At 39.2% G+C, this 12967-nt stretch overlaps 1 protein-coding gene across 1 annotated transcript in view; it reads right to left on the bottom strand.

Moving 5' to 3' along the window:
• The window catches only part of AMOTL1 (angiomotin like 1), a 96821-nt gene that overhangs the window by 27769 nt on the left and 56085 nt on the right, over positions 1-12967 (bottom strand). The window contains exon 6 of the mRNA XM_037841159.1: positions 2121-2266. Coding sequence (XP_037697087.1) covers positions 2121-2266 — 146 coding nt within the window. The remainder of the gene's footprint in view (positions 1-2120; positions 2267-12967) is intronic.

The following is a 12967-nucleotide window of genomic DNA, read 5'->3' as shown; positions in this document are numbered from 1 at the left end:
TATCCTAAAAGAACCCTATCAAGGTAAAAAAAATGCCAAGAGGCCAAAAACAGAAAATTTTAAAGCATATGAAGAAACCAGAAGACACGGATAACCCAAACACCCAAATCAAAAAACCAGAGGCAACACAGAACCTGGAGCAATTAATCAAAGAAGTAATCACAAACAACAAGATCATGGCTCAGCATATAGGGGACATCCAGAAGACCCTAGAAGAGCATAAAGAAGAATTTACAAGAGTAAATAAAAAAACAGATGAGCTTATGGAAATGAAAGAAACTGCTGATCAAATTAGAAAGATCCTGGAAACTCACAGGAGCAGAATAGATGAACTTGAAGAACGAGTAAGTGAAATGCAAGAAAATGTTTTGGAGAGTGAAAGTACAAAAGAATGAATGGAGAAAACATTGGAAACTTTGAAATGGATCTCAGGGATGTGATGGACAACATGAAGCGCACAAATATAAAAAATCATTAGTGATCCAGAAGGGAAAGAGAAGGGTGAAGATCTAGGATGAGTATTCAAAAACATTGGTGGGGAAAATTTCCCAACTATTCTAAATGACATAAATACGCAAATCATAGATGCCCAATGAACTCCAAACAGAATAAATCCAAATAAACCCACTCCAAGACATATTCTGATCAGATTGTCAAATGCTGAAGAGAAGGAGCAAGTTCTGAAAGCAGCAAGAGAAAAGCAATTCACCACATACAGGGGAAACAACATAAGACTAAGTAGTGACTACTTAGTGGCCACCATGGAGGTGAGAAGGCAGTAGTATGGCATATTTAAAATTCTGAAAGAGAAAAATTGCCAACCAAGTATTCTTTACCCAGCAAAGCTCTCCTTCAAATTTGAGGGAGAGCTTAAAATTGTCACAGACAACCAAATGCTGAGAGAATTTGCTAACAAGAGACCTGCCCTACAAGAGATACTAAAGAGAGCCCTACCGACAGAGAAAAAAAGGAAGGAGAGAGAGGTATGGAGAAGGGCTCAGAACTAAAGAGTTTTAGTAAGGGTACGTTAAAGGAAATAAATAGAGAGAGGGAAAAAATATATCTGACAAATAAAAACCAAAGGATAGGATGGCTGATTGAAGAAATGCCTTCACAGAAATAGTATTGAATGTGAATGGATTAAACTCCCCAATTAAAAGATACAGATTGGCAGAATGGATTAAAAAATATGAACCATCAATATGTTGCTTACAAGAGACTCATCTTATACCCAGAGACACAAAGAAATTGAAAGTGAAAGAATGGAAAATAATATTTCATGCAAGCTACAGCCAAAAGAAAGCAGGAGTAGCAATATTAATCTCAGATAAAACAGACTTTAAATGCAAGGATGTTATATAGATTGTCTCAGTTAAGTTTCTTCCACACTGAGCACTTCTTTGGTGGGACGGATCCCATTGAGGCCAGCCCCCCCAGAACACAGGCGCGGGAAGGTGTGGTACGGCAAGCTCTGGCCTCCTTGCCTAACCCTGCCCTTTTCTGCTCCTGCTCCTATAGCCTGAATCCCTGAGCTTGGGCCTCAGACATGATCATTCTAATTCCACAGTCATGCTTACAGGAAAAGTCTACCTCACATAAATTAATCTAAAGGGTTGACTTCATCAGAAACTACTGAACCCATAATGCTTGAGTGGGATCAAAATTTCCTGGGTTGGGGGGTTCTGCTTGGCAGAGCCAACTTCTGGAAGCTGAAGACTCTGCTGAATGCCACTCCCAACTCCCACCAGAAGACTTTTTGCCTTTTTCTGTGTAGTTGCAAGCCAAAGACATAGCAATTGAACTATTTTTTTTTTTTTTAATGGTTAGTCTCTTCTCTACAGGCACCAGTGGTTTCCAGTATTTCCAGCCCTGGACATTTGCAAATCAATGGGTCAGGGGCTGAGAGTGAGCTCTTTGCTGATGGTGTTCATATATGCCTTTCATACTTTGCCTGGCTCTGGGCTGGATATACTGTTTTTATTTCTTTTTATTTGGGAGGTTCCCACAACCCTATCCCACTCCCAACTCCTTGGAACTGGCTCTGGTTAAAGTAGATGGGTTAAGAAAACAAAATGATGGCACTCTGGGCACTGCCTCTGCCCACCAGAGCCTGCTCTCACCTCTTCTTCCAGCTTGATGACCTTGGCCTGGGCGTTGCTCAGTGCCTGGTCCAGAATTTCAATGTGTCTCCGGTGGTCCTCACTCGTGGTCCGCACTGCTGCTAACTCCATTTCTAACTTCTCTTTTTCCTTCAAGAATTCTTTGTCTAAAAGGAAGACAAGAACAAAACTACTTCTATCAGAAAGTGCTCACCCTCTAGGCTCAGTGCCAGTCTACATCTGGCAAAGATTAAAAAAAATAATAAAAGCATGCAAATGGTAGAGGATTGTGTTACATCTTCTGCTCTCTCTTAATGGTGGTCTATGAGGCAAGGATTTTCTCAAAACCACTGTTAACTCTAGATACATTCCAGGTCGCAGTTCCACAGATGCATAGTACACCAGGAACTAGCGACCCCCATATGCACAACAACTCACTTCTCAACAACAATTATTTTAATGTTTCAAATTAATTTTGTACCTATTTTATTCTATGCTCACAACCTCTCTTATTTCTTTCTTCCAAACTGATGAAAGGCAGACAATATTAGTAACAATATTCTCATTTATAGAAAAATAAACCAAGTTCTGCAAGGGTTAAGCTCTTTGTCTAAGTTCAGAGGAGACCTCAGGTCTCCAATCTCTAGCTGGAACCTTTCTCATATGACCTGGCCCATAGCTTCTCCTAGTTTCTCCTACAGTTTTTCCAAACAGACCTTTTTGAAATCAGTAAGAAAGTATTTCTGTAATGTGAGTAAGCCTCAATTATAGATGAACTGATTAAAATTTGGAAGTTCAAAATACATACTACATGTAGAATTCTTACAAATAAGATAGAAACACATAACACCACAGTAGAAAATCCATCGATTTATAGTAAAAGAAATAACACATGGGCAATAAACATGTGGGAAAAATATTTCTCAATAATCATCAAATAAGTACAAATTAATTAAAACAGTTAGTTCTCCTGTATGAAATGAGATGAAATCCGTAACTGGTGAAAATGCAGAGAGGCTGTTGGTGAAAGTGTGAATTGGTTTAACATTTCTAGAAACAATTTAGCTTTTAAAAAATTCACAATCTTAACATTCTTTGTCTCACTTACTATTTGCCAACTCTTGACCTATCCCATTTAAGTTGGACTCCCAAAATTTTTGACTCAAACAGCAGCGATAGAAAATAAGAATGTTGACTGGTATTGACTGTAAAGTTGACAGGCTGTAAGAATATAGTTCAATCAGCAAAAAAAATTCACATTTCTGTTCAAAAGGGAAAAGGGCCAATGCTTTGGATTTGACTGCTTTTCTTTAATTAAAGGTAAGATGACTGATGGCAATCACTGTCTCTGTAGGTGGGGATGACAGGCTAGCAGGCACTCACTGCTTTCCTATACAGACCCTTCCAGCAGTTTTACGTTAAGCAGGCAGGGTCAATAGCATAACGGAATGAGCATTTCTTATTGAAAAAACATTTTTTTCACCTGAAAGCAATCCATGTTCTTTATAAAATAAATTAGAGTATTCAGGTAAGTTGTTCATAATATGGAAAAACTGGAGTGCACGTAATATATAAGACTAAGGGATTGGTTAAATAAACTCTCATAAACCCTACAGAATAGGATGCAGTCATTAAAATTAAACAAGAGAATATTAGAGACATGGAAAAAAATCTTCATTATTAAAAGGGGAAAAAGCTGGTTACCAAACTGTATGCACAGCACTGTTCCAAATTTTGTAGAAAACTAGGCATATAATTAAACAAATATAGCAAGAGCAATAGTTAGAGATTGATTTCTATGTACCCCACCATTCAAAGGTGGTCTCACAGCAGTCATCTGAAACCCTCCTAGCAACCCACACTGAAACACAGAAAACCAAAATGTGGAAGCTACACCAGCATGTTAACAATGGTTTCATTCATTCTTTCTTCCCATGGTCATTCATGAATCTAACAAATACTTATCAAACACTATGGGCACTGAGGCAATAGAAAGAATGCTACACTAAGGAGCAGAAAATGTGGTTTAGAATACAGGGCACAAAAATTAAAAGACACTTTAAAGGCTTCAAAAATCAGCTCACAAACTCACAATTTTAGAGCTGGAAGGGATCTTTGGAGACAATCAGTTCTAGCCCCCTTACTTAATGAGTGAGGAAGGGGTCCAGAGCATGAAGGCACTTGTCCAAGTTCCCACCATCAGCTGGGGCAGGGTTAGGGCCAGAATCTGGTTCACCAGATGCCCCACTACAATGTCCTCCCCCCCTGACTGCACTGCCCCACACTGTGAGGTTATATTGACGGCATCAGAGGGAATGGAGCAGCCTCTGAATTGACAGACTAAAGGAGCAGACTTGTAAAATAGTGGCTGTGCTTCCTAGAAACAATGGCATCCCCAGGATACAAAACAAGACCACTAAGATCCTGAATCAGAGCAGAGCATTACTTTTGGGATCTTGGTTCCCCACAGCAATGACTAACTGCCCTTCCCCCTTCTCTGGTCTTTTTCAATGCTGGCTCTGAAACTTCCTTCCCTAACCATGGAGAACAGGCATGCAACAGGCCTAAGCAAGTGGGTCAGTTAACAGCCCACCAGCTCTGGGCCCACATCATCCACAGCCCTGAACAAGACCAGAGCATTTCACTCTTTCTATGCAAACTCACTGAAGTTTGAGCACAAGCTCCCTGGGTTTGGACAGCTTCTTCATGGGCATGGTGCCCACTGGCCTTGTCCAGGCTCTGCAGGGTACCCATCAGTTACTTGGCAGGCAGGCTTGTGAATGAAGTGCTGGAATTTCAGAACTTCTACCTGGTTATCAATGCGAGCAGAAAAGCTCTTCCTCTTTGTTGAGGGCGGCTAAGTAAACATCAATTTCGATAGGAAGCATTACTGCCTGAGCTCAAGACTAAAAGTCAAAGCCAGAGATTTTTGAGTTTTGCAAATCAATGATCACAATTATTATTGTGGCACAATGCCAGCTATCTAGGTAGAGTTCTGAACTAAGAAGTACCACCCCTTCCTCACGTGTGGTGCACGTGTACACACACGTTTCCAGCATTTGCTATTTCCTCGATAGGCAGTATTCATATTGTGGTAGAAAAGACTTCAGCATCAGGAAGACCTGAATTCAAATCCTAGCTCCACCACATTCCAGCTGTGAGGCTTCAGGAAAGGTACTTAACCACTCTGAGGGCTCAGCTCCCTCAGCTCTGGGAATGACAACATCTACATCACAGTGATGTTTTGATGACTCTGTTAATGGAGATGAGGCATATAAAGTATAAAGGACCTGAAGATCCAGGACTTCATCTGTTCTGGTCATTACTGATTCCCTGGATCTAGAACAGTGCCTGGTTTAATACTGAATGAATGAATGAGTCTTCACTCTGTGCCAAGTTCATGTCAAATGAACAATCAATTGTAGCTCTTAGCTGTTAGTCATTCAGTTCCCTTATGATCTAACAGCCTTTGTTATACAGCTGTCCACTTTGTCTGGGAACCCACGTTCCCTTCTCTACCAGGCTACCTGAACACTGCAGTGTACACCACAGGATAAAGATGTAGATATTGGAGGATAATGGATGAAGGGTCCATCTGCTCTGGAATGCTCGGCAGGCCTCTGAAAATCCTAGGTCAAAACATCCCTGTCCTAAGTTTGGTGACCTCAGACTTCAGGCTGCAGCAATTTCACTTAGAATTCACTCATGCTGGCTTAGAGCTCCTTGTCCACTGGTAGGAAGCAATGCTCACGATTAAAAAGTTTTAAGCAATACTTGCCCATGTTTATTGAACAAGAGTACTATGTTCAAGGAATAGGACTAAAAATACTTACTTACTATTCCCTTTATTATTATTATTACTTTTTTTTGACTTTTATAAAGTGGGTTTATTTGGTTACACATTTCCTAAGGCCATAGAACTGTCCAAACTAAAGCATTGGCAAGAGGATACCTTCACTGAAGGAAGTCCGATGGCATATGGAACACCTCTGTCAGCTGGGAAGGCATGTGACTGGTGTCTGTTGTTCCTTTGCTCCTGGGTTACATTTCAAAATGGCTTTCTCTAAAATGTCTCTGGGTCTCTCTTAGCTCCTCTTTCTTAGCTCCCATACATCCTTGCTTCTTTCTCCCAGGATGTTTCTCTCTAAGCATCTGGGGGACCTCTCTTAGCTTCTCTGGGGCAAACTCTGGGCTTCATCTCTTAGCTTAGCATCTCCAGACATCCTCTCTGCACCTCCGAGTGTCTCCCAGCATCAGCAAGCATCTGAGTCAGCTCTGGAGCGCTCTTAAGTAGTCCAGTGAACTAATCAAGACCCACCCTGAATGGGCAGGGTCTACACCTCTATGGAAATAATTTAATCAGAGGTTCCACCCTAAACAACAGACTAATCAGTCTGCCCCTACAAGATTGCGTTGAAGAGTATGGCTTTTCTGGGGGACTTTATTTGGATAATAGATCGAAACTGGCACACTCATTCTTATCCTTCAGATTTCGGCTGAACTGGCAACCTAGGCAGGCAGCTAAACAGATTTTAGATTTCTCACCTCTGCCTTATTCTCTCTCACAGCACTCTGTTTGATACCTTCTAGCAATTTTATAAATGTTTAATTACACATTTACTCATTTGTTTTCTGTTTATTCTCCCCTTTTCTCCACTAGACTTCACCTCCACGAGCTCAGAGGCCTAGGTTTGTTTTGTTCATCAATGTGCCGATTATATATAGTGCCTGGCACATAGTAGGGGCTCGGTAAATATTTACTGGATGAATATTGAATGAGTGAATTTGGTAGATAAAATTTTTCAAAATGTGGAGTCCAAGATGGGGGGGGGCAATGTTTCCAAAATTACTATAATTGTAAAATGTGCTATTATAAAAATAATCTAATAATACAAAAGGATATAGAGTGTGGGGCAGAGCGATTCTCCTCCCCAGCCATTCAGTGGGGACAATTCTTTTAAAAACCCTCAGTGGTAAAATGTTTGAGAACACTGTTTTGAAAGTTGTGCTTTATGCTTGCCTAGTACCCTGAAATACTATTCTAGTTCATTTAGCTTATGAGAGTTCAAACAAAACAAAACAAAACATGGAAAAAAAATCCTCTCTGAGTTGGTGACAAGTTAATTAAGACATGAAGGATAAAGAATGAGCCATACTAAGTGGGAGGGTGATGGGGTTCAGGAGTAAGGGACTGTCCAAGTAGGGGAAGCAGCAAGTGGCAAGGTCCTGAGGCAGAAAATAAGGTGTTTGAGGGTCTGAAGGTTGACAAGTGAGGTTTCAGTATGTTGAGAGAGTGGCTTGAGATGAGGTTTTAAATGTTGGTAGGAGCCATGTAATTTCAGAGATGTGTCGGCCTTGATAAGATGTTTGGGTTTTCTTCTACATACAAAAGGCAGCCATTGAAGGGATTTTAAGAAGAGAAGTTAGGTGATACAGTTTGTTTTAAAAGGGATGTCTCTGGCTGTTCCGGGGAGGACTGATTGGAAGGGGGTATTATTTGCAGAAATTCGGGAGGAGAAAGATGATAATGGCTTGAACAAGGGAGATAGAAATAAGTAGATGAATTCAAGATAAATTTTGGAATTTGGGAATGATTAGTTGGAAGCCCTCCTGACTGTTCTGGGCCTTTCTCAATCAGTAACTTCTCTCTCTCCCTAAATATTCAGTTTCCATCCTGGTTGGATTTTCCTCTCACTTTCGAATAAGCTTTATTCACCCCATTAAAAAAAACCCTATTCTTTCTTAACCATTAAGATCCTTCCTTAGATAATTTTTTCCCCTAATGATTTCATTTTTATACTTCCCACTCATTTCTTAACTCATCATAATCTGTATTCTGTCCTCATCATGGTACTGATATCTAAGAAATTGTCAATAATGACTTGCTACTGGCAAAATCCAATGTTTTCTTTCCAGTCTTCATTCTGTTTGTCCTCACTGTAGCAGTGATGTTTTTAAACTACTTTCTCCTTTGAATTCTTTGATGCTGTTGTCTTCTATTTCCATCTTCCCACTGTTTCCATTTGCTTTTTTTTAATCTTCATTTTATTGAGATATATTCACATACCATGCAGTCATAGAAAACAAATCGTACATTCGATTGTTCACAGTACCATTACATAGTTGTACATTCATCACCTAAATCAATCCCTGACACCTTCATTAGCACACACACAAAAATAACAAGAATAATAATTAGAGTGAAAAAGAGCAATTGAAGTAAAAAAGAACACTGGGTACCTTTGTCTGTTTGTTTCCTTCCCCTATTTTTCTACTCATCCATCCATAAACTAGACAAAGTGGAGCGTGGTCCTTATGGCTTTCCCAATCCCATTGACACCCCTCATAAGCTACATTTTTATACAACTGTCTTCGAGTTCTGGGTTCTGGGTTGTAGTTTGATAGTTTCAGGTATCCACCACCAGCTACCCCAATTCTTTAGAACCTAAAAAGGGTTGTCTAAAGTGTGCATAAGAGTGCCCACCAGAGTGACCTCTCGGCTCCTTTTGGAATCTCTCTGCCACTGAAGCTTATTTCATTTCCTTTCACATCCCCCTTTTGGTCAAGAAGATGGTCTCCGTCCCATGATGCCAGGTCTACATTCCTCCCCGGGAGTCATATTCCACATTGCCAGGGAGATTCACTCCCCTGGGTGTCTGATCCCACGCAGGGGGGAGGGCAGTGATTTCACCTTTCAAGTTGGCTTAGCTAGAGAGAGAGGGCCACATCTGAGCAACAAAGAGGCATTCGGGAGGAGGCTCTTAGGCACAATTATAGGGAGGCCTAGCCTCTCCTTTGCAGCAACTGTCTTCCCAAGGGTAAAACCTATGGTAGAGGGCTCAACCCATCAAACCACCAGTCCCCTATGTCTGTGGTCATGTTAGCAACCATCGAGGTGGGGTAGGCGAATACCCCTGCATTCTCCACAGGCTCCTCAAGGGGGCACTACATATTTTTTTCCTTGTTTTTCTTTTTTTTTTAACTTTCCCTTCTTTTTTAAATCAACTGTATGAAAAAAAGTTAAAAAAAAAAAAAAAACATATAATAAAAGAACATTTCGGAGACCATAACAAGGGAGTAAGAAAAAGACAACTAACCTAAGATAACTGCTTAACTTTCCAACATGTTCCTACTTTACCCCAAGAAAGTTACCTAATATAGCAACATTTCCGTGAACCTGTTCCTACTATATCCATCAGAAATTAACAGACCATAGTTATTCCTGGGCATCCCCAGAACGTTAAATAGCTTATCTGTTCTTCTTGGATTATTGTTCCCCCTTCCTTAATTGCTCTCTATTGCTAGTTCCCCTACATTCTACATTATAAACCATTTGTTTTACATTTTTCAAAGTTCACATTAGTGGTAGCATATAATATTTCTCTTTTTGTGCCTGGCTTATTTCGCTCAGCATTATCTCTTCAAGGTTCATCCATGTTGTCATATCTTTCACGAGATTGTTCCTTCTTACTGCCGTGTAGTATTCCATCATGTGTATATACCACATTTTATTTATCCTCTCATCTGTTGAAGGACATTTGGGTTGTTTCCATCTCTTGGCAATTGTGAATAATGCTGCTATGAACATTGGCGTGCAGATATCTGTTCGTGTCACTGCTTTCCGATCTTCCGGGTATATACCGAGAAGTGCAATCGCTGGATCGAATGGTAACTCTGTATCTAGTTTTCTAAGGAACTGCCAGACTGACTTCCATAATGGCTGAACCATTATACAGTCCCACGAACAATGAATAAGAGTTCCAATTTCTCCACATCCCCTCCAGCATTTGTAGTTTCCTGTTTGTTTAATGGCAACCATTCTAATCGGTGTTAGATGGTATCTCATTGTGTAATTTGCATCTCCCTAATAGCTAGCGAAGCTGAACATTTTTTCATGTGTTTCTTGGACATTTGTATTTCCTCTTCAGAGAACTGTCTTTTCATATCTTTTGCCCATTTTATAATTGGGCTGTCTATACTATTGTCATTGAGTTGTAGGATTTCTTTATATATGCAAGAGATCAGTCTTTTGTCAGATACATGGTTTCCAAAAATTTTTTCCCATTGAGTTGGCTGCCTCTTTACCTTTTTGAGAAATTCCTTTGAAGTGCAGAAACTTCTAAGCTTGAGGAGTTCCCATTTATCTATTTTTTCTTTTGTTGCTTGTGCTTTGGGTGTAAAGTCTAGGAATTGGCCGCCTAATACAAGCTCTTGAAGATGTTTTCCTACATTATCTTCTAGGAGTTTTATGGTACTTTCTCTTATACTGAGATCTTTCGTCCATTTTGAGTTAATTTTTGTGTAGGGGGTGAGGTAGGGGTCCTCTTTCATTCTTTTGGATATGGATATCCAACTCTCCCAGCCCCATTTGTTGAAAAGACCATTATGACTCAGTTCAGTGACTTTGGGGGCCTTATCAAAGATCAGTCGGCCATAGATCTGAGGGTCTATCTCTGAATTCTCAATTCGATTCCATTGATCTATATGTCTATCTTTGTGCCAGTACTATGCTGTTTTGACAACTGTGGCTTTATAATAAGCTTCAAAGTCAGGGAGTGTAAGTCCTCCCACTTCATTTTTCCTTTTTAGAGTGTCTTTAGCAATTCGAGGCATCTTCCCTTTCCAAATAAATTGATAACTAGCTTTTCCAAGTCTGCAAAGTAGGTTGTTGGAATTTTGATTGGGATTGCATTGCATCTGTAGATGAGTTTGGGTAGAATGGACATCTTAATGACATTTAGCCTTCCTATCCATGAACATGGAATATTTTTCCATCTTTTAAGGTCCCCTTCTATTTCTTTTAGTAGAGTTATGTAGTTTTCTTTGTATAGGTCTTTTACATCTTTGGTTAAGTTTATTCCTAGGAACTTGATTTTTTTACTTCCTATTGAAAATGGTATCTTTTTCTTGAGTGTCTCTTCAGTTTGTTCATTTCTAGCATATAGAAACATTACTGACATATGTGCATTAATCTTGTATCCCGCTACTTTGCTAAATTTGTTTATTAGCTCTAGTAGCTGTATCGTCGATTTCTCAGGGTTTTCTAGATATAAGATCATATCATCTGCAAACAATGACAGTTTTACTTCTTCTTTTCCAATTTGGATGCCTTTTATTTCTTTGTCTTGCCCGATTGCCCTGCCTAGCACTTCCAGCACAATGTTGAATATAGTGGTGACAGCAAGCATCTTGTCTTGTTCCTGATCTTAGAGGGAAGGCTTTCAGTCTCTCACCATTGAGTACTATGCTGGCTGTGGGTTTTTCATATATGCTCTTTATCATATTGAGGAAGTTTCCTTCAATTCCTACCTTTTGAAGTGTTTTTATCAAAAACAGATGTTGGATTTTGTCAAATGCTTTTTCAGCATCTATTGAGATGATTATTTGATTTTTCCCTTTTGAATTGTTAATGTGTTGTAATACATTGATTGATTTTCTTATGTTGAACCATCCTTGCATGCCTGGAATAAACCCCACTTGGTCATGGTGTATGATTTTTTTAATGTGTCTTTGGATTCGATTTGCAAGTATTTTGTTGAGGATTTTTGCATCTATATTCATTAGGGAGATTGGCCGATAGTTTTCCTTTTTTGTAGCATCTTTGCCTGGTTTTGGTATTAGATTGATGTTAGCTTCATAAAATGCATTAGGTAGTGTTCCATTTTCTTCAATGTTTTGAAAGAGTTTGAGTAAGATTGGTGTCAGTTCTTTCTGGAAAGTTTGGTAGAATTCCCCTGTGAAGCCATCTGGCCCTGGGCATTTATTTGTGGGAAGATTTTTGATGACTGATTGGATCTCTTTGCTTGTGATGGGTTGGTTGAGGTCTTCTATTTCTTCTCTGGTCAGTCTAGGTTGTTCATATGTTTCCAGGAAATTGTCCATTTCCTCTACATTATCCAGTTTGTTGCCATACAGTTGTTCATAGTATCCTCTTATAATTTTTTTTAATTTCTTCAGGATCTGCAGTTATGTCACCTTTTTCATTCATTATTTTGTTTATATGGGTCTTCTCTCTTTTTGATTTTGTCAGTCTAGCTAGGGGCTTGTCAATCTTGTTGATCTTCTTGAAGAACCAACTTTTGGTGATATTCATCCTCTCTATTGTTCTTTTGTTCTCTATGTCATTTATTTCTGCTTTAATCCTTGTTATTTCTTTTCTTCTACTTGGTTTAGGATTGGTTTGCTGTTCATTTTCTAGCTTCTTGAGTTGATCCATTAGTTCTTTGATTTTGGCTCTTTCTTCCTTTTTAATATATGCATTTAGTGCTATAAATTTCCCCCTTAGCACTGCTTTTGCTGCATCCCATAGGTTTTGGTATGTTGTGTTCTCATTTTCATTCGTCTCTATATATTTAGCAATTTCTCTTGCTATTTCTTCTTTAACCCACTGATTGTTTAGGAGTGTGTTGTTTAACCTCTAGGTATTTGTGAATTTTCTAAGTCTCTGATGGTTATTGACTTCTAATTGTATTCCATTGTGGTCAGAGAATGTGCTTTGAATAATTTCAATCTTTTTAAATTTATTGAGGCTAGTTTTATGTCCCAGCATATGATCTATTCTGGAGAAAGTTCCGTGAGCACTAGAAAAGTATGTGTATCCTGGTGATTTGGGATGTAATGTCCTGTATATGTCTGTTAAATCTAATTCATTTATCAGATTGTTTAGGTTTTCAATTTCCTTATTGGTCCTCTGTCTGGTTGATCTATCTATAGGAGAGAGTGATGTGTTGAAGTCTCCCACAATTATTGTGGAAACATCAATTGCTTCCTTTAGTTTTGACAGTGTTTCTCTCATGCATTTTGTGGCACCTTGATTGGGTGCATAGACATTTACGATTGTTATTTCTTCTTGTTGAATTGCCCTTTTT

Source organism: Choloepus didactylus, chromosome 6 (assembly GCF_015220235.1).
Source record: "Choloepus didactylus isolate mChoDid1 chromosome 6, mChoDid1.pri, whole genome shotgun sequence".
In the NCBI taxonomy this organism is placed as follows: Eukaryota; Metazoa; Chordata; class Mammalia; order Pilosa; family Megalonychidae; genus Choloepus; species Choloepus didactylus.
Note: the sequence above shows the minus strand (reverse complement) of the source record. Positions and strands in the feature narration are given on the sequence as shown.